Source organism: Gobio gobio (genome assembly GCF_949357685.1).
Source record: "Gobio gobio genome assembly, chromosome: 11".
NCBI classification, from domain to species: Eukaryota; Metazoa; Chordata; class Actinopteri; order Cypriniformes; family Gobionidae; genus Gobio; species Gobio gobio.
The window spans coordinates 5,348,540-5,371,147 of record NC_137104.1 but is presented as its reverse complement, the minus strand read 5'-3'; the positions used below and the strand labels follow the sequence as shown (position 1 = coordinate 5,371,147).

Sequence of the window (22,608 nt, the reverse complement as noted above, 5' to 3'; positions counted from 1 at the left end):
TATACAGAGGAACGACGGAGGCCACAGAGAGCAGGAGGCAAGCGCTCTGAAGGCATTGTGCGCCATCTCCGGCTGGAACACTTGACATTTAAACTAGGGTCTGGAAATCCCAAAGGAAAGGCTCGATATATCTTCAGATTTGTGCGAGGGGGCCCGAATGAAAACATCAGCATGATTCAACATTAAGTGTGCAGCCTCTGCAGGGTTGACATTTGCGTTTAAAGACATTAGTAATCCCTGATACTCACCGAGATATTCCTCATCCCTACACACAAGGACATGTGGAGATGTGAAAGGTGCCACATTTGATAACGGGGGAATAAAGGCGTATACTAACACATTTTCAGAACAAAAGCATGCGCAGCAAGATTTTAAATGTGTATGGGTTCCTTCACACCGAAGAGTCCCAATGCGCCATTGTTCAATTCATTCATTTGTAATTGCTTGGATGGAAAACCATTCATTTAGCTTTCCAAACTTTGTAACATTTAACAATAAGCAATATAAAAATAATTAACATATTTTTCAATACATATACAATATTGAAATATCTGTAACGCTTCCAATACTCATTTTCCAGAGAATAGATACGCAATACCAGCTGTGCTTTCTCTCTCTCTCTCATCTCTCCTTATTTGTTTCATTTGCTCCAGATGAATATTGTTGCTGTTACAGGGCTTGAATTTCACCGTGGGACTGGCGTGTATTGCGCATAACTTTACTCTTTCCCCTATATAGTGCACTGTCTGACCATTCCTTATCCCCTATATAGTGCACTGTCTGACCATTCCCTATCCCCTATATAGTGCACTGTCTGACCATTCCCTATCCCCTATATAGTGCACTGTCTGACCATTCCCTATCCCCTATATAGTGCCCTGTCTGACCATTCCCTATCCCCTATATAATGCACTGTGATCGTTCCCTATCCCCTATATAGTGCACTGTCTGACCATTCCCTATCCCCTATATAGTGCACTGTCTGACCATTCCCTATCCCCTATATAGTGCACTGTCTGACCATTCCCTATCCCCTATATAATGCACTGTGTGATCGTTCCCTATCCCCTATATAGTGCACTGTCTGACCATTCCCTATCCCCTATATAGTGCACTGTCTGACCATTCCCTATCCCCTATATAGTGCACTGTCTGACCATTCCCTATCCCCTATATAGTGCACTGTCTGACCATTCCCTATCCCCTATATAATGCACTGTGTGATCGTTCCCTATCCCCTATATAGTGCACTGTCTGACCATTCCCTATCCCCTATATAGTGCACTGTCTGACCATTCCCTATCCCCTATATAATGCACTGTGTGATCGTTCCCTATCCCCTATATAGTGCACTGTCTGACCATTCCCTATCCCCTATATATAGTGCACTGTCTGACCATTCCCTATCCCCTATATAATGCACTGTGTGATCGTTCCCTATCCCCTATATAGTGCACTGTCTGACCATTCCCTATCCCCTATATAGTGCACTGTCTGACCATTCCCTATCCCCTATATAATGCACTGTGTGATCGTTCCCTATCCCCTATATAGTGCACTGTCTGACCATTCCCTATCCCCTATATAGTGCACTGTCTGACCATTCCCTATCCCCTATATAGTGCACTGTCTGACCATTCCCTATCCCCTATATAGTGCACTGTCTGATCATTCCCTATCCCCTATATAGTGCACTGTCTGACCATTCCCTATCCCCTATATAGTGCACTGTCTGACCATTCCCTATCCCCTATATAGTGCACTGTCTGACCATTCCCTATACCCTATACAGTGCACTGTCTGATCGTTCACTATCCCCTATATAGTGCACTATGTGCCATTCACCATGTAAAAAATAGTGAGCAGGTGACTGATTTCAGCCGCAGCTTCAGCGTCTGTTTTCTAATGTAGGGGGCGGGGCTTCAGATTCTAGAGAGCATTTGATTGGACAGAAATTGTAACGAGAAGCTGAAGTGCAGAGTGATGTCATCAAAATCACTGATCCATATTGGCAGAAGTGAGACTAAGTTTTGAACGCTTATATCTTCTAAATGTGAATTTTGTCATTGTTTTGGAGCGCACTAGATTATAGATAACACTAACATATTCATACGAAACGCAAAAAAAAATCTATTTTGATTTCATGTGGACTTTAATGTTAGTTGCTAAATTGAAATGCATCATTCAGAGATCATTAAGATCTAGTTAATGTTATACATCCAATTAAGTGGTATCAATTTCTACTTTGTGTGCAGATTATAATTATGTAAAAATTAGCAGCTATAGTCCATACACACTAGATCATAACGGTCTGTGGATCCTCAGCGGTGGTGTGAAGCAACTAAACACACACACACACATGGGAAAAGTCACAAATTATTGTAAATAACAGGTCAAATTACACCTTTTACTTCACTCGTGTAACTTCCAGAACAGCCTAATTTTCTCAGCCAATGTAAAGTGTAGGAGGACAGACAGATCCTCTGCGTCTTGAAGAGGGCCTGATCCGAGGAAACTATAATGAGACCACAGATGCGACTTCCTCTCATTGCCAGAAATCAAATCATTACAGGAATCTATGCATGGTCATGGCCGCTACCTTACTGGTGTGTAATGGTGACTCTTTTGGCAGGTTTTATTAAGAGGTGAAGCACTAGATCCTGTCAAAACTGCACAGCAACAAAAAGCCAATTAGCCAAGGAGCCTCTTAGAAAATGAAAACCCAGTGTTTTTCATTCCTAATTATTGGTCGTATCAGCAAAAGTCATTTAAGAAATGCCAAATGTCACGACAGGTCAGCTGGGAAAAAAGGGTGATGGTGTGAGTACTGTGCTACTGGAATATAAAAAAATAGCTTATTACCCAAAAAAAAAGTACTAGCAGCATTAATTACACCTGTCTTGAACTTCTGAAAAATGTCAAACGTTCTCTAGGTAATTAGAGGGATTTGCTTTCATTCCTTCATGTTGGTGTGTGTGATTTCTCTATTGTTGCTATGCGATGCAGATCCTGAGCTCTGAGTCTTTGATTCTACTACAGGTTTATTAGGTTATCACACGCCGCAGTGCTGTTTTTTTTTGTTAGCATTACAGCGACTGACAGGGGTGTGAAGCGGTGCACACTCGGCGATTTGTTCTGTCTTGACTATTTTGCGATTGTTGCTTGTCAGATTGTGCGATACGATCCCGGAGTGATCTTGCTGTAAAGCAGAGGCTGTGTGATATCAACGCTTTGGTATGTCAGATCGCATGATATTGGCCACATTATTGATACTCATGAGACGGAAGCCCACCACACACACACAACCAAGCCACTGTGCAAACGTTAGCATGTTATGATTGGAATAATGACATCGAATTATTAAAAAATGTCGCCGCGTTTTTAAGCACGAAGGTCAAAGCGTCCGTCTAGCATGTGTTTACTAAGAAAAACAATGGGAAAGCAGTGTTCTGTTGAGTCCTTTCTGTTATCTATAAGTGTGCTCCAAAACATACATATAAGCGTTCAAAACTTACAGTCTCACTTCTGCCAATATGGATCAGTGATTTTGATGACATCACATTTCCTGTCCAATCAAATGCTCTATAGAATCCGAAGCCCCGCCCCCTACATTATAAACAGATGCTGAAGCTGTGGTTGAAATCAGACACTTGTTCACACATTTACTATTTTCTACATGGATAGAGAACAATTCAGACAGTGCACTATATAGGGGATAGGGAACAATCAGACAGTGCGCTATATAGGGGATAGGGAACAATCACATTGTGCGCTATTTAGGGGATAGGGAACGATCACACTGTGCGCTATATAGGGGATAGGGAACGATCAGACAGTGCACTATATAGGGGGTAGGAAACGATCAGACAGTGAACTAAATAGGGGAAAGGGAACGGTCAGACAGTGAACTATATAGGGGATAGGGAACAATGGGACATGGCACTATATAGAGGATAGGGAATGATTAAGACAGTGCACTATATAGGGGGTAGGAAACGATCAGACAGTGAACTAAATAGGGGATAGGGCACAATCACACTGTGCGCTATATAGGGGATAGGGAACGATCAGACAGTGCACTATATAGGGGATAGGGAACGATCACACAGTTAACTAAATAGGGGATAGGGAACGATCAGACAGTGCACTATATAGGGGGTAGGGAACGATCAGACAGTGAACTATATAGGGGATAGGGAACAATGAGACATGGCACTATATAGAGGATAGGGAATGATTCAGACAGTGCACTATATAGGGGGTAGGGAACGATCAGACTATGCGCTATATAGGGGATAGGGAACGATCAGAGAGTGCACTATATAGAGGATAGGGAACGATTCAGACAGTGCACTATATAGAGGATAGGGAATGATTCAGACAGTGCACTATATAGGGGGTAGGGAACGATCAGACTATGCACTATATAGGGGATAGGGAACGATCAGAGAGTGCACTATATAGAGGATAGGGAACGATTCAGACAGTGCACTATATAGTGGATAGGGAATGATTCAGACAGTGCACTATACAGGGGATAGGGAACGATCAGACAGTGAACTATATAGGGGATAGGGAACAATCAGACAGTGCACTATATAGGGGATAGGGAACGATGGGACATGGCACTATATAGAGGATAGGGAATGATTCAGACAGTGCACTATATAGGGGGTAGGAAACGATCAGACAGTGAACTAAATAGGGGAAAGGGAACGGTCAGACAGTGAACTATATAGGGGATAGGGAACAATGGGACATGGCACTATATAGAGGATAGGGAATGATTAAGACAGTGCACTATATAGGGGGTAGGAAACGATCAGACAGTGAACTAAATAGGGGATAGGGCACAATCACACTGTGCGCTATATAGGGGATAGGGAACGATCAGACAGTGCACTATATAGGGGATAGGGAACGATCACACAGTTAACTAAATAGGGGATAGGGAACGATCAGACAGTGCACTATATAGGGGGTAGGGAACGATCAGACAGTGAACTAAATAGGGGAAAGGGAACGGTCAGACATGGCACTATATAGAGAATAGGGAATGATTCAGACAGTGCACTATATAGGGGGTAGGGAACGATTAGACAGTGAAGTATATAGGGGATAGGGAACAATGAGACATGGCACTATATAGAGGATAGGGAATGATTCAGACAGTGCACTATATAGGGGGTAGGGAACGATCAGACTATGCGCTATATAGGGGATAGGGAACGATCAGACAGTGCACTATATAGGGGATAGGGAACGATCACACAGTTAACTAAATAGGGGATAGGGAACGATCAGACAGTGCACTATATAGGGGGTAGGGAACGATCAGACAGTGCACTATATAGGGGGTAGGGAACGATCAGACAGTGCACTATATAGGGGATAGGGAACGATCAGACAGTGAACTAAATAGGGGATAGGGAACGATCAGACACGGTATTATATAGGTATAGAGGATAGGGAAGGATTCTGACAGTGCACTATATAGGGAATAGGGTGAGATTCAGACAGCCACAGTTCCGGTCCAGAGACACGATAGCACAGAGCGGATCATGTGATCAATTCGCCACCAACCAGCAAACGTATCGGATCCTTTGAATTCTGCACAGAATGATATTTTAAAGCCATATGGAGGAGATTAGGACAGGAAACGGTTAGCGATTAGGAGGAAATTGTGGCTTTACCGAGCTCAACGGCTCTGGACGAGCTGTGATATAAACAAAACACTATTGGCTATTTTATAAAAGGGGAGGAGCTGTTCAATGTCCCGCCCTGTCTTCCTGTTTCAGTGGAAATAAAGTCAACACACTGAATAATGCTGGGCGTTTCAAGGCACTTCACAATTTAGCTGTGAGTGATCTAATCATCGCGCTAAATTCACATCTGCTTTCACGCTTTGGCTCAGCGCTCGTCTAATGGAGAAGCGTTCCGAACTCCGAAAACATGTTGGTTCCCTTCATTTATTTAAAAGATAATATCAATTTATTTACACATAGTCGAGAATTTGAATATCAGACATTTCACAATCTACAAGTTTAGGAATATTTTGAATACACACTCTAAAAAATTCTGAGTCAAAAATAACCCAAGTTGGGTTGAAAATGGACTAACCCAGTAATTGGGTTGTTTTAACCCAGCAATTAGGTTGTTTTAAGCAAAAATGTAACCCAACCGCTGGGTTAAAACAACCTAATCACTGGGTTAAAACAACCCAATCGCTGGGTTAAAACAACCCAATTGCTGGGTTAGTCAATTTTCAACCCAACTTGGGTTATTTTTAACCCAGCAGTTTTTAGAGTGCAGCGCCTATGAAGTGTCACGTGACAAGCGTCATATACTGTAGAAATAGGAATGTGATGCATTGTAAAAGAGTTTGCATTAAAATATATGTACTTTAATGAAATTATTTTTGGAACAATTTATAGTCATTTATTTTGTGATATAGTAGATGTTTTACGAGGGACTGGACATTGTGGTAAAATTGAATAAAGCATGACAAACAAAAAAAAAAAGCATTAATGGGAAACGTATACACAGTGTTGAAATAATGAATCAATGCATTAGGTTTCTGCCATTAACCTCCATTTTGACACTGGCCTAGACTCTGGAGACCGTCATCTGGCTCTGCGGCTCTGCGGCTCTGCGGACAGATATATCTCGAAGAAACCTGGTGCTGACATCATAATTACAACAAAACCTGCTCTTCCTCTCCCCCGGACTATTATTGATCGGCCTCATAGTTGAGACACATGTATTCTGGTGTGTTCTCACAGAGTAATTAAAGCACTGAAAGTCCATTAAACCTTTTAACAAGACCAATAATATTATTTATAAAACCTCACTTACTCACTTAATACCACAGTGGCTTTGCGCATACTAGCTTAGCCAGACAATAAATCATAGAGCAATTAAACATAGTCATTATAACTCCCTCAGCCAGACCTTGGCCTTCTGAAGCATATAAATTCTGTTGAAACAAGAGGTTGTTCTTTCCTCTGCGGAGCGAAAGTGCTTCCAGAACTGTTTCAGCATTAGATTTGCAGCCCTCTGCAGGTACAGAAAGAAACAGGAAACAGCTGGAGCAAAATCATCCTCGTTTCACACTGTTCAAGGCGGGACGCCAAGCTCTTCGCAACAATGCAGACTGTAAAAAAAGTCCCCATTCCATCAAAGTAATATTGTGCTCTTCGGTCATTTCTGACGGGACAATTTTCTGTTTTGAAATGTTAAAAATCACAGCTTCATCGGAATGATATGAAACTTGGTGACTTTTCTTGCATTAGGTATGTAAACACACAAAACAATTGGGGTCATGATTTGAGCATGCTAACTGGTCGTAAAAAAAAAAGTAGCGTTCATTGTCTTCAGTCATAAATGACCGACCATAGGAAATGAATGGGAAAGCGGCAAAAACACAAAAATTCTCAGAATATTTGTTTGTACAATCTACAAATCGGTCACAATGCTGAAAAAAGTACACAGCAGTAAAGGGGTGACACTCTAAAACATCAAGAGTGTGATATTGACACATCCACTCACACACACCTATGAAAAACTGAACTTATGAACCATATTTGGAATTTAAAAAAATCACAGCTTCATCAGAATGATATGAAACTTTTCTAGCATTAGGTATGTAAACACACCAAAAAATTGAGGGCATGATTCCAGCATGCTAAGTGGTCGTAAAAAAAATACTCCCACTTGTGCTTTTCGGACAAAAATGACACAATAGGAAATGAATGGGAAATCTTCAAAAACACAAAAAAAATCTATATTTCTAACAAAAAACAAACAAACAAACAAAAAAAATTATATATATATATATATATATATATATATATATATATATATATATATATATATATATATATATATATAAACTTTATAATAAATAGTCTTTGAGATGTTTTAAATATATATTCAAATCCATCAAAAAAAAAAAAATGTAATGTGTTCAAAACAGAACTAGGGAATTCTCAAGCCTCTCCATAGAGACCTCTAGTTATTACACCCATGGTTGCTTGATTTCTCAAATAAATCCAAAAGAGGGCGCTAATCTGCCTTCAAAAAAATATATTTTGAAGGCCTAGTCTCTATTTTAACCTGAAATACTGCAATTATAAAAATTAGGGCTGGGCAAATTAACACGTTAACGCGGGCGATTCATTTTTTCAGCTTAACGCATTAAAAATATTTAACGCAAATAACGCAGCGTCCGTTTTTATATCCATTTTTGCTTAGCGTTACATGATCATCACGCTCTTATTCATGTAAATGCTTCCAAGCGACAAGACACAAGCGAACGCGCTGTATGCCAATGTCCTGTGTGTGTGTGTGTGTGCGTGTGTGTGTGTGTGTGTCAGTGTCCTGTCTGTGTGGATGCGTCTTATGTCAGCTAATCAAGGGACACACACACACACACACACTCCACGCACAGACAGACTCGCGTCAGTTTCCTGCTCACATCGAGTTCTCTTTTGCTCTTGAACAAACAATAACACAGAGGATTTTGAGTATTCTCATATTAGAGTCTTAAATTAGTTAAATAACGACTTAAATGAACTTAAAGAGTTGTGAGGAAATGAGATGCGCGGGACAGCGCGTGAGATCCGCGGCTGTTCTTAAAGTGACAGGAGCACTGATGATGATGTCATTAATGTTCATCACAGAACAACGGGAACAGAGACAATTGTAGCTTTAATGATGATTCATCTATATTTCATTTATTATTTATGCAGTCAAGAAAGATAACTATTATATTTCTGTATATGTATAACAGGGAAGGCCATGGGTAAATATAACATTTATTATTTTGGGTTTATGTAAAGATTGTTTTAAGTTCACTTAAATTAAAAGTTTTTTTAAAGCCTAATAAATGTTGAAATTGGGAGCTTTCAGTTATACTGTTATGTAACGTCATTAATGTTTCATAGAGACTTCAGTGATACTGGCCTTCATTCATAAAACATGAAAATACAACACATATTTAAAATATGCTGTCTTTAAATTGTTTATACATTAATTTGAAGAGTAACTGAAATTATTAAAATATCAAAATATTAAAAACGTAAAATATTAAAAACTTGCGATTAATCGTGATTAATTACAGAAAAAAATTTGATTAATTAGTTAATTTTTTTAATCGATGCCCAGCACTAATAAAAAATAAAATAAAATTTGTTTTTATAATTTTCAATGGAAAAAATAGACCATACTTATTGCATAAATATAAAAAAATACCATCAAATCATCTCAAAATACAAAATTAAAAAGAACAAATATTATTGAAGAAAAATAAATTGCATTGGTTTTACTGGGGTGGAGGAAGTTTAATTTTTAGGTGTCCGGTCACTTATGACCGGCAAGACAACTAATGCAACCCCTAAACTAAGAGCACCAGAGGGTTAAAAGGCCACAGATCATCAAGCGAACCTCCTGCCATAAACAACCGTTAAATCATGTGACACAGACCATGTGACGTGGATGGCAATTAAGCCTCCAGCGTGAAAATTAACTCTCAGATATGCATAATGATGATGGATCTTAATTATGGATGCCTAATATCTGCATTCACAGCACGCAAAATCAACCGGTGAAGGGCCGTAACTCAAACTTTGGTTTGAAATCTTGCTGGACTAGAACAAATGTTCTCAAGGTGACTTTGACCGATGGTAAAACTGATGAAGTAGCATTTTGCATATCTCAAACTGCATAGACACGCTCCAAAAAAAGCATGCACTAATTTAAAATGTTTGCCATTTTAATTAGATTGTGCTCTGAGATTGCGTTATCTGATGAACTTATGGGGGGGGGGGGCGTCGTGATTCAGCAGCGTTTGAGCCGGAACGAAGTAGAAAAGCATTGCATAATAAACTATTTTAAATCATTTAAATAGGTTATTGTGGTGGTACAATTCAGCTGAATGGCGCCTGAAACTTGAAACGGCGATGCTTCAAAACAGCCGCTCAGCGGGAAAGCTAAAACCTCTTTATTAAATAAGACAGTGTGAGATATAGTTCTAAGAATTACAGTTCGCTCAGGGCATCGAGTACTTTAAATGTAGCAAAACATCTTGGGTTCTGTTGACTGTTTGTCATAGTCACAAGCACTATAGCATTAATATTGTAGTGCAGGGAGTTCTGGGGGAAAAAAATGGGTTTATTAATTTATGGAATCATCTATTATGACAACATGCAAACAGCTGCGTCCTCCCCATAGCCAGGAATGAAAGGTCAAGGGGTCAAGTTTGTCCAGATTTGAGTCCAGCTGTGGTTATTCCTCCAGCCAACGACAGGCATCCCTGTCATTCTTCCTTTATTAGTGGACGCGACAAAAATATCACTCCAGAGGTATCTGATGCGAACCCAAAGAGATATTATTTATATCTGCTGTCTGTGAAAGGGAAACAACATATGCGAGGGGAACTGGAGGGAGAAAAGAGTAAATGAGCTTTGAGGAAATTGGCAGAGATGCTCGGCGTGAGGCAGCCCCGATTCCAGGGAACCCAGATCCTACTGACAACCATTTTCCCTTCCAACAAGAGGCCCACCATGAGCAGCAGACACAAACAAGCCTCCCTTGTGAAACAATGAGGCCGCAAATATATCACTGACTGTACTAAACGCATCTCGGCTGAGAACAATGAGGCGGAAGGAATCAAGTGTGAAAGCCACGGCGCATGCGACCTGCTCGCGGATCCACAAGCCGAAAGGTCAATCGCATAACGGCGCGCGCTCCCACCTCCTCTGAATCATCGCCATTGGCTGTGGTCGAGGGACGGCGACTCCTCTGTCGAGCCAACGCACTTCAGAATGGACTTTGATGTCATTTCTTCAATCACAGAAGTTGACCCATAAAGGCTTGGCTCTGTGTTCATGGACATTCTGATGAGGCCAGAGGTCTAGGTCCAACATCTCTAGGAAATTTGCCAGTCTTCTGCTAAATATAGCACTGTACAGAAACACTCTAATTACGGTATATCGCCCTAATCTATCTATCTATCTATCTATCTATCTATCTATCTATCTATCTATCTATCTATCTATCTATCTATCTATCTATCTATCTATCTATCTATCTATCTATCTATCTATCTATCTATCTATCTATCTGTCTGTCTGTCTGTCTGTCTGTCTGTCTGTCTGTCTGTCTGTCTGTCTGTCTGTCTGTCTGTCTGTCTGTCTGTCTATCTATCTCTATCATCCACCCACCCATCCATCCATCTGTCTGCCTATCTATCTGACTGTCTATCTATCAACCATCCATCCATATCTGTCTATCCATCCATCCACCCTCCATCTATCCGACTGTCTATCTATCATCCATCCATCCATCCATCCGACTGTCTATCTATCTATCATCCATCCATCCATCATCCATCCATCTGCCTGTCAATCTATCTATCTGACTGTCTATCTATCATCCATCCATCCATCCATCCATCCATCCATCCATCCATCCATCCATCCATATATATATATATATATATATATATATATATATATATGTATGTCTATCTTCCATCCATCCATATATGTCTATCCATCCATCCATCCATCCCTGTCCGTCCGTCCATCCATCCATCCATCCATCCATCCATCCATCCATCCATCCATCCATCCATCCATCCATCCATCCATCCATCTATCTATCTATCTATCTATCTATCTATCTATCTATCTATCTATCTATCTATCTATCTATCTATCTATCTATCTATCTATCTATCTATCTATCTATCTATCTATCTGCAAGTCTGTCTATCTATCTGACTGTCTAGCTATCTATCATCCATCCATATATCTGTCTGTCTATCATCCATCCATCCATATCTGTCTATCCATCCATCCATCCGACTGTCTATCTATCTATCATCTATCCATAAATCCATCCATTCATTTCTCTCTGTCTGTCTGTGTATCTGACTGTCTGTGTATCTATCATCTATCTGTCCATCCGTCCATCCATATATCTGTCTGTCTATCATCCATCCATCCATCCATCCATCCGACTGTCTATCTATCTATCATCCATCCATCCATCCGCCTGTCAATCTATCTATCTGACTGTCTATCTATCATCCATCCATCCATCTATCTATATATATATATATATAGATATATATATGTATGTCTGTCTATCATCCATCCATCCATATATGTCTATCCATCCATCCATCCATCCATCCATCCATCCATCCGACTGTCTATCTATCTATCATCTATCAATAAATCCATCCGTTCATTTCTCTCTGTCTGTGTATCTGACTGTCTGTGTATCTATCATCTATCTGTCCATCCGTCCATCCATATATCTGTCTGTCTATCATCCATCCATCCATCCATCCATCCAAAAATAGTATTTATATATATTTTCATTACATTCAACTTCATATTGCATATCTAATTTAATTTGAATTGAGGTCAAATTTAATTCAAGTTCAGGAATATAATTAGAATTTAAAAAGCACCCACAGTTCAATTCTGAATGGGGCACAGCCCTGATTAAAACTATTACGGTTTTGAATGAACAGTATTACAGTAAATTTTCCCAAAATGAAAATGCTTTGCTAGAGTACCGATGTCAGAGTAAAAAAAAAACTGTCCACTGTTGAATACAGAGCTCCTTAAACCTCCACTCTCACAGCAGCTGCTGAATACTGCAGTAGTACAGATGTATTCCAGCATGATAAAAACAAACACAGCTTTTCTCTCTCTTTTTGACACTGCGGCTGCACTAGCACTTTGTAAATGTGTTTATAGGTGTGTATGGACTGAGCAACTCCGTCACAACAGGTAGTGGTGAGAATGAGACGGCTCCACGCCTCTGCACCTGAGCCTTCCTGACAGACACAGGGCTCCAATCAGACCATGTTTCCAACACAGCTGTCGCCCTGGAAGCCTTTCACTCTTCTAAGGTCAGGAGAATTCCTCAATGTGGCTGTATATGCTGCAACAGTGCTTCATTTATTTTTTCACTGGATTAACCGATTCGGTCCTCGCTGAGAGACAACAAGACTGCTTTTATACACTGTTTAAAGAAAATCAGTTCTTCTGGGTCAAGATAAAATCCTTGTATAAATCACTGAGCGTTTGTGTGCACTTGTGAAGTACTTCACGCGCTGAAAGCCCTTTACATGTAATGAGGTCGCGACTCAGCCATCACTCATGTAGCCTATACCATTGCGTGACAGTGCTCATCATCTAGTTTGTGGACAGAGCCTTTTGTTATTCTCTTCCTTGACGCTCAATTACAAGCTTTGGCTGAAAAGGTGGTAAATGGGACCATAGATCACACTAATGAAATTGTTAGTGCCCCCTGCTGGCCCCTAATAACCAACACTCAAGTTACAAGACCACCGTGGAAGCCGCCTGGCATGAATGCTGTTGGTTTGTCAATGGAATAATAGTACTATGTATAGTATGCATTGAATGTGCACACTCATTTTGCTTGTTGCATCACTGAAATGCAGCATTTACCCAGCTAACAGGGAACGTTCTCAGTACTTTGGCTAACGTTCTGGCAAGGTTCTCTCAGAGCATGGACAAACTTTTTTTTTCTTTCCCTGTAATGCTTGTGGGTGTCCGTCTAACATTTTTAAAATATTTTCAAAATGTTTCGAAAACGTTTAAAAATAACATTCCAATATTTTTTTGCAAATTGAACTTAATCACTTAATCCAAGACTTTACATATACACTCTAAAAAAAATGGTGCTATATGGCACTAAAAGTGGTTCTTTGGCCCATAATCATAGGGGAAAAACTTTAAATGCTTTATAGCACTAAATATTGGTGCTTCAGCGGTTCTTCACCAGTTCTTTGGGAAGACTGAGGCTAATAGCACCGCTACTATATACAGAACCTGTTAAGATATAGCACCAAAAGTGGTTCCCCTATGATTACGAGCCAAGAACCACTTTTAGTGCCATATAGCACCTTCCTTTTTTTCGAGTGTAGGAAGACATTGCACTCCAATTACTTATGAATGGGAGAAAGTATTGATATACATAATAAAGGCTAGATGTCTTACAGCGGCGGCCATCTTGTCACAGGCAAGCTTTCTGGCGGGCGCTGTGGTACCTGATGTAAGGCGAGTGATCTGAACACAAATACTCTTATCTCGCTGAAATCTTGACAGATTTACAAATGTTTTGGTTTCCTACAAACGTTATTAACGTGGCAATAATTCTGGATGCTTGAACAAATTATGAATAATTATTCATAAGTATGCAGTGTCAGAACTACATCTCTGACGTTTATAACAAACCAAACAGTTTGAAAATCGGTAGAAAATTGAGCAAGTTATGGTTATTTAAAAACTTTATGCACCATTAAAACACAATGTTACGAGTGAGCGAGCTGACTGTGACAAGATGGCCGCCAGGTGCGGACGTCGACCTCCATTGGCCAGCGGCGCGGACGAGACATCTAGCCTTTATTATGTATATCTATGGGAGAAAGTGCAAAGCCCAATATGGCGAATACGCCCCGCCTTCTAAATGAAAGAGCCAATCGTTGATTAGTAAAGTCATTGCATCATTACAGCTGCTGTTAGAAGCTCCAGATGCAATAGAAACAGGCAGTGTCATCAGACGCGCGTTTAGGAATGCGCATTAGCTTCGTCCAGGATGTTTTTTTTTTTTTTTGTCATGATTTGAACATTTAGAAACTAAATTTATGAGACAGATTTCATTGGTGATTTCAAAAATGAAATGTAATATGCTTAGCGAACAGTTTTGGAGAATTGGACGTTTCCCCATTCGAAGAGATAGGAGCTGCACTTGCCTGCCCGAGAGGCGTTTCAAAGATGGCCGCCGAGTGAAATGACTCGTCTCAAAGGCACTTTGACTTGTCTGGCTTTCACCAGACCAAGCTCAATTAAAGACTGAACATTGGTCTGGGGAGTCTGCTATGTATTTTCTACTGCACAAGAGGCGTGATAAACGAGCATAATTCAAATGACTGTACGCAATTGGATTGTCCTTCAACCAATCAGACCACGAGAGGCGTGATCAACGGGCATCGCTTCTCTATCCGTCATCGTGTTAAACCCAAGCCGGTCTGTGATTGGTTCCCGCAAAAGTGTATCAGAAGCAGTAGAAATTAATGTACAGGTTTCCAGACTGAGTTGCAGGGCGAAATCAAATCGCCGGCAGATCAGGCTGGGTTTACCCAGACTTAATGTTCGCCAAGAATAACCAAGTTTAAAAAACTGAACATTTAACTTAATGGGAACATTCACAAAACCTTTCCAGAACATATTTTTGCTACACACAGTTAACAACATTAACACCGTCTGACAATCCAATGCAAAATCCACTAATGAAATAACATGGGAATTCTGTGAGACTGGCTTGAATCTGAATTTCCTTAATGGTGTACTCCAAAATGTTGTTTTTCTCAAGTGTGACCTTTGAGGATTTCAGGCCCTAGACACACAATAATTAAAATGCAAAATGAGGCTGGGTATATGTGCTTGTAAACATTCTTACACCATGCACACCGCCAAGCTTCAATTGCAAGGAAAAAAACAGGATAAAATGGCTGGTAATTTTGGCTGGCAACATTTCATCTGGTTTATTCCTCACATTGAGTAACCAAAACGAATAACCAGTGGTTAAAACACACCTAAATTAGTGTTTTTGAATGACTTGGTTCAGCGAATGATTCAACAATTCATCCCAGAATCGTTTGACTGAATGAGTCCCTCATAATACAGACACTTATCTCCACCTACTGGTGTATGAAACCTGCAGAAAGTGAATCTTTTTTTAAAATATATTATTATTTCTAATTCAAAAACAATGCAAAGGTAATGCACAGTAATGCACAAGTTTGTAAATTAATTATTAACAATAGCAGGCTTGGCATCATGTTTATTATTCATTATTATTTAGAGTAATAAATATGTATGGTCTGTATGCACTTATAGTTTTTTTTTAGACCCTGCTTACACTGCATTTTTTTTTTAAATAACCACAAAACCCAACACTACAGCTTCATAAGAGACCTTTCTCCTAAAACATCATCCATTATAAAAGCATCCATCTGTCAGTGTCTTTGTGTTTTTTTCCCCCTTCATACTACAAGCTGTTAAACACTTCAGATGTAGTTAAGTACAAGTGAAGAGACCAAAGTAGATGTGAGTGTGTGAGCATGACGAATGCAACGCTGATCACCAGGAGCTATTAAGGAGAAGAACTGAAGATGCGACCAGGGAAAACTACTGGTGATCCACTGAGCGTCCATGCGAGGCTTTGTTACTGTGAGAGAATCACTCGAAGCCCCGATCGATTCTGCTCAGGGCGGGAGAAAAGGTGATGCATATCCAAGTAGCAACAGTACGGTCTGCAGCAGAAGCACGGATCTCAATCCGGTGTAACATATTCCCTCCAGATGAGGTATTCACGACCCTTTATGTTCGTGTCCACTGACAAACAGAAACCATCTAATTGGATCCATTTTATCAAGGTTGCTCGATTTCCCACGAGACGTAATTCTAACCTGAGGGCAGTGTGCCATTTGTCAACTGACAGGAGACGCTACAGAAATGTTACACGACAAGCCTCACGCATGCAAGCGGCTGCTCGAAATCATCCTGCAAGCGGTGCACACTCACACGAACGACTTTGTAGAAGAGGAGTTCCTCAAATCTATTCGACTGCAGACATCTGGGGACTTTAATGACCCTGCTCTGCACCTGGCTCTTCAACAGCCATGCTTTGCTCATGGAGATTAAAAGCCTCTTTCAGGCGAGCCAGAGAAGAGGCGATGTTACACAGCGGCAAACTGTAACATGCTGGATTTTACACTTGCAAGATAGGGCACCGATCCCAAGTATGATGCCTCTTCCAGCTATTAATCCTCAGTGGGTCCGTATGTTAACCACTGAGTAGACATTTGGCTTCTAGCTGGTCATCTGTGGTCAGTTTACGGCGACTAATTCGAAATAAGTGAGATCGAAGAGGCTGCTGATAAAGCCAAGCAAACTAGGTTTGCGATAGGGCAGCTCATGTATTAGTTCCCCCAATAAAATGTGATTTATTAAGCAGCCTTTCAGAACAAACAAACTGAAAGAGCACTGTGAAATTATACATGGCATAACTTATGAAAATAAACAAGACTTTGAAATTATGTACGCTCTGTTAACAAATGCTTCCATTATTTGACAGCCAGTCCATTTATTCCTTCACTTTCACTTCATGTGGTTTAAGCTGCAAACTAAAAAGTTGTCGTTGGTAGATCCTAAAATTGCCTATGCAGAATTTCATCCTTAATGTCTCATATGCACCATTTATCACCTGAATATTAAGCATAACTGTACTAAGGCACAAATATGTCTTAGCTGCAAGAAATGAGAAGAGATGAAGCACGTTTTTATAGAAATCTACCGCCTGGACTCCCGTGGAGCAACTGACCTCTAGGTCAGTGAGTGTTTAATTCAAGCACCAGTAGAAATAAATGTTCATAATTAAGTTTAGTCCTAAGGCCTGCTGATGTTAAAGCATATATCTGCTGTCCACATCCCTGCTGGGGGAAACATGCTTAAACCAGCTGAAAATGGTCTTCCAGCCTCGACTAGTTTGCTGGTTTAAAAGATAGTTTGGGTACGCCAACCGGTATGGACATGCTAGAAGACTGATCTTAACACCAGCAAACCATCTTAGGCTGCATTTCTGCTTCTTATTTATTCATTAAGGTCTACTGTATCTTAATTCCATACGTCTATTTACTTATTTAAGTACATTAAACAACTGTACGTCAGAATGACTGGATGGATAGCGCTCGCTCTCTCTCTCTCTATCTCTCTCTTTCTCTCTCAGGCAGTGATATGAGGTCTAGATCGCATTAATTATCCTCGGGATCTCGTCACACTGCCACCACGCGACGGGTTATCGGCCAACAAGACTGCGCCTCGCACACTTTACGCACACCGGTACTGCTGTTTATCCATATCTCTCCAACTGGGAAACGCATCAATCCCTTTTCTGTGTCTTTTCACTCCGCGTGACGTCATACTTGATGCGCTAAAGCATCAAATAACACGGAAAAATGATCAAACTGTTAACAGCTCATCTGTGCATATCTACAATATAAGGAGTTCAAATGAATTTACATTTCTGTTTAAGGTGGCGGTGCTATTCCTACACACCGTTGAGCATCAGATGAATCAGCTCTGATGCAAATTAAAATGCTAGGCAGGTGGTAATGACCAAGATACATCAGGCAGAAGTGCTGCCCGGGGGTTCGCCTCCACCCTACTAAATTCAATCAAAATGCAAAGGGTTTTTTTGAAACCAGAAGCCCAAGATAAAACATTCTGCAAACTTCTCTTCTAAAAGCCCTGTATGTTTGATTTCCCACACCGAGCCTCCTCCAAATAAATCCATTGAAAGGATGTTCGATCATTGTATAAATGGAGACGGCGTGCAACAGTTCAAATCAAACCAGGTCCCCAAATCAAGGCTAATCAATACGCGTCCAGACGCGTCAATCCCATCGCGAGATGCCGTGTGAGACAAGTGTAAGGTCGAAATCTTCCGTGTCACACGCCAGTTCCCGACTACTTATAGATGTGTTAATGGTGCATTTTGTTGGCTGGATACTTAGCCTACTACACCAATACGCGATTCTCTCGCCATCCCCAACCAATTGAGCTGCGAAAATAAGCACGCGCTCGTGATTCCCCATGTATACAGTAATTAGCTGTTTCCTTATACCATGCACAGCTCGGATAAGATCTCTCTACGCCCTCATATGTTACTTTGTGATCCATCGTTTAACGAGCACAAGCAACTCACGTATCCGCTCGAGCATACTGCAAGAATATTTATTGAGTCCTCGCTCAATGCCTGCATTGAGTAAACGCGCGTTTATTCTCAGGCATTCTGCTGCACGGTTGGCTCTCCTCTCCCTACATCCTCTCCAAGCTCGTTCCCATCCATATACATTGATGCAAAACCCTCCGAATAACTCCTCGAGACTGCCGACTTACCTCGCACGCATGTGACCATCATAAAAAATATCAGATTCCAAAATGTAACTCCAGTTTTAATCCCCATTTTCTTTGCTCGGGAGTCCGCCGGACCACATCTAATACATCCTCTCTTGAAAACGGCCAGGAATCCCGTTGATCTGACGCTGTGCCCCTCTGTGTCATCTATGCTCATGTTCACATGAAGGTAGTTGTTCTCTCCCTCAGCCAGAAGCGGAGCGGATCGCGGTGTGGCTCGAAGTGAGCGGTGATGCTGGGATCCCACAGCAACCTTGACGAGGACTCAACCATCTCGCCAAAAGGGGCCAAACTCTCTGCGCTGTGATCTCGCTCACCCACTCATAGTCGCTGCTATTCGGTGGCTTAACTGTGTGATCTCACTGTTTCGTTATTGCTCAAATCAAACATTTAATGTCGAGATGCATTTATGAGTAGGCTACCTTAATGAATGAAACAGCTGCTGAGGGGGGGTGGGAGTCTGAGCTCCTAAAATGGGCAAGCTGATCTATTGGATGGTTTTAAAGACGTTTTAAGCATTTAAATGAGATGAAAACCAGCATTTTAGACCTTCAAACCAGCTTAGGCTTGTTTATGATGTTTTAATTTTCACCAGCAATTTAAAAAAAAGTAGCATGCATATGCAAATGCTTCATTTGCATGGCTTATTATTATTTTTTGTAATGCAAAATTAGTTCTTAATTCTCATAAAAACAATCCATTGGCCACACACGGATACATCGAGGAGTTTGTTGCTTAAATGTTTACGTAATATGACGGAAACACATTCATCATCTGAAAACTGCTGTAACACTATTCCATGTTTAATTCGGTCCAAAATTCTGTAGAGGTGTTAATAATTTAATGTTCTTCATTTCTTGGGTCCTGGTGTAAATAACTATTTGCTTGACGATCTTAAGGCCCACATAATCTTGGTTTACTCTACCAGTCTAGCATTGGTATCATAATCATAATGATTTCATAAAGGAAAGGCATCTTTGTGAGAAATTTGGCAGTGCATGCGAGATCTAAGACTGTGTGATTGCAGTGCAGAAGGACACTCCTGCCATCTACAGGCTAAACATCCAGTCAAATCTCATTCTTAGAAGCATTCCCCCTCTCTTTCCACTCCCACGTGCCTGAAACACACACACACACACTTTTGTTTCACTACTGTATATTAGTGAGGACACTGCATCGGCTTCCACTGATTTTATATCAGGTTAAAGATATTTTCTATCGGCTAAACCTACCAAACCCAGAAACGTGCAAAACACTAGATTTAAATCAAAACATGTTTTGGCTGATTAATAAGCCTTTTTAACTACACAAAAAAAAAGTTCTATATGGCACCACAAATGGTTCTTGGCTCGTAATCATAGGGGAACCTTTTTTAGTGCTATATAGGACCAATTTTGGTGCTTCAGTGGTTCTTCAGAGGATGGATGGATGGATGGATGGATGGATGGATGGATGGATGGATGGATGGATGGATGGATGGATGGATGGATGGATGGATGGATGGATGGATGGATGGATGGATGGATGGATGGATGGATGGATGGATGGATGGATGGATGGATAGATAGATAGATAGATAGATAGATAGATAGATAGATAGATAGATAGATAGATAGATAGATAGATAGATAGATAGATAGATAGATAGATAGATAGATAGATAGATAGATAGATAGATAGATAGATAGATAGATCCCTGTGTATACTCAACAAAGTCATTCATCCATTTTTCAGCCACTACATGCTCTCAAGCACTAATTAGACAGTGGAACTCCGTCCTCATTAGTCCTGCAGATCCACACCCATCTGAACAAAGGAAAGGGCAATAAATCATATAGTCATAGGCTTAAGCATATAACCTTTACCCATCGCAGTCTCTCAATGACAGGATCAGCAGAGAGAGAGAGAGAGAGAGAGAGAGAGGGATATAGTGGAAAATGCACCAGAGAATGAATCATGACTGCACCTCATCAAATCCACATTTCTCATCTGCTTTGAGCACAAGAGACTAACCTTCTTCTCCCTCCCTCCGTCAACACACCAAATTAAAATCAAGTTAAGGTCTCTTAAATACCAGATTGTCTCAATTCGACTGGACATTTGGGGAATGATATCCATGGACTCTGTATTCAATTAGAATTCATAAACTTTTAATGTGTGTTGTTTGCCAGTCTCCATATACCAGTGAGTTTGAACTGTACATGAGAGCGGTGCATTAGCCTCGGCACTATTACAAGCACTATATGATTAGTTACATTGTCATTTAGCCAACATTTTTAATCCAAAGTCACTGCGTATACTAATTGCTCTCCCTGGAGCTCTAGATGAAGGACACAACTCTCCAGTGCGCTTTGATCGAACCTTCATCTTTATGTTGTATAAGCTACATTTTTATCTTTAATCTTAAAAGGGTCCTTTTAAAAATAGAAATTCCCTGTTGAAGTAAAATAGCTTGATATACCGTGTAAACATATGCAAGTTTCAAAACTGAAAACACCCTCTCCAGACAAAAAAGACCATCTGTTGACATATAGAACATATGACGTCACGTCTATTCGATGTCCAGCAACTCGGGCCGGCCCGGTGCAAGAAGTAAAACATTTTGTTATTAAAAAAACACCAAAAGAAGATGCTATTATTCCAGTTAACAATCTAGAAGTTGGATAAACGTTGTGTTGTTTCTGGCTCAGAGCGGCATTTACTCTGATCATTTCAGTCCGACCGTAACAGTTTGTGCAGCGCATATATTGTTTTGTGGACCTGCACAGAATGTGGTAGCACCAACTACACTGGACCTGACAGAAAACGTACAACCCACAAGCTTTTGCTGCATCCAAAATCAACTCCTTCTCATATAGCAGGGGTTTTCAAACTTTATGATGCCAAGGACCCCCAAACATGATGAACCTTTATGAAGGATTCCTAAAATTAATTTGTTTTTATGCATGAAAAAACGATTAAACTGTTAGATAAATAGTAAGTGTGACATTATTAATACAACATATTGTTTCCCCATGTAAATTGGCTATTAATGTTGGATGTATAAACCTGAAGAAGAACATTTTCAATTAAAAATGATTTGTATAAGCTTACATACTTTCACAATAAATGTATGTAAGCCACTTACGTACTGTGTTAAGAAAACTGCCTTGAAAACCCCAGTGAGCGAGATAAAGGACTATAGTGAGAAAAACTTGCTAAAGAGAAACAAAGCAAACATAGACAATTCTGGAAGTTTGTATACGGCAAGAAAGGAGAGAAACATTTAGAAATGAAACCGTAGACTTGATCAATTTTTGCTTAATTTCTTTTTTTCTCTGAAATTTTCTGGGGACCCCTTAGAACCTTCTGGAGGACCCCTGGGGGTCCCAGGACCCCAGTTTGAAAACCCCTGCCATATAGCATGAAAAGTACACCAAAAGTATGCAAAAAACAGTAGGGGGTAAAAGAACCCAAATTACCTACTACTTCTACCAAGATTCTCAAATGCGCATTCAATGGACTCTTTACTGTGCCATGAGGAACCATGTCTTGAACATTGGGGGGACCAATTTTTATTTTATATATATATATATATATATAT

General features: G+C 40.4%; 1 protein-coding gene across 1 annotated transcript in view; it reads right to left on the bottom strand.

Annotated features, from left to right (window-relative positions):
• The window catches only part of csmd3b (CUB and Sushi multiple domains 3b), a gene marked incomplete at its 5' end in the record, with an annotated part of 796,761 nt that extends 777,579 nt beyond the window's left edge, over window positions 1–19,182 (bottom strand). Inside the window, one exon of the mRNA XM_079829185.1 lies at window positions 19,008–19,182. Within this exon, the coding sequence (XP_079685311.1) occupies window positions 19,008–19,182 (175 nt within the window). The remainder of the gene's footprint in view (window positions 1–19,007) is intronic.
• Window positions 19,183–22,608: the final 3,426 nt, after the last annotated feature.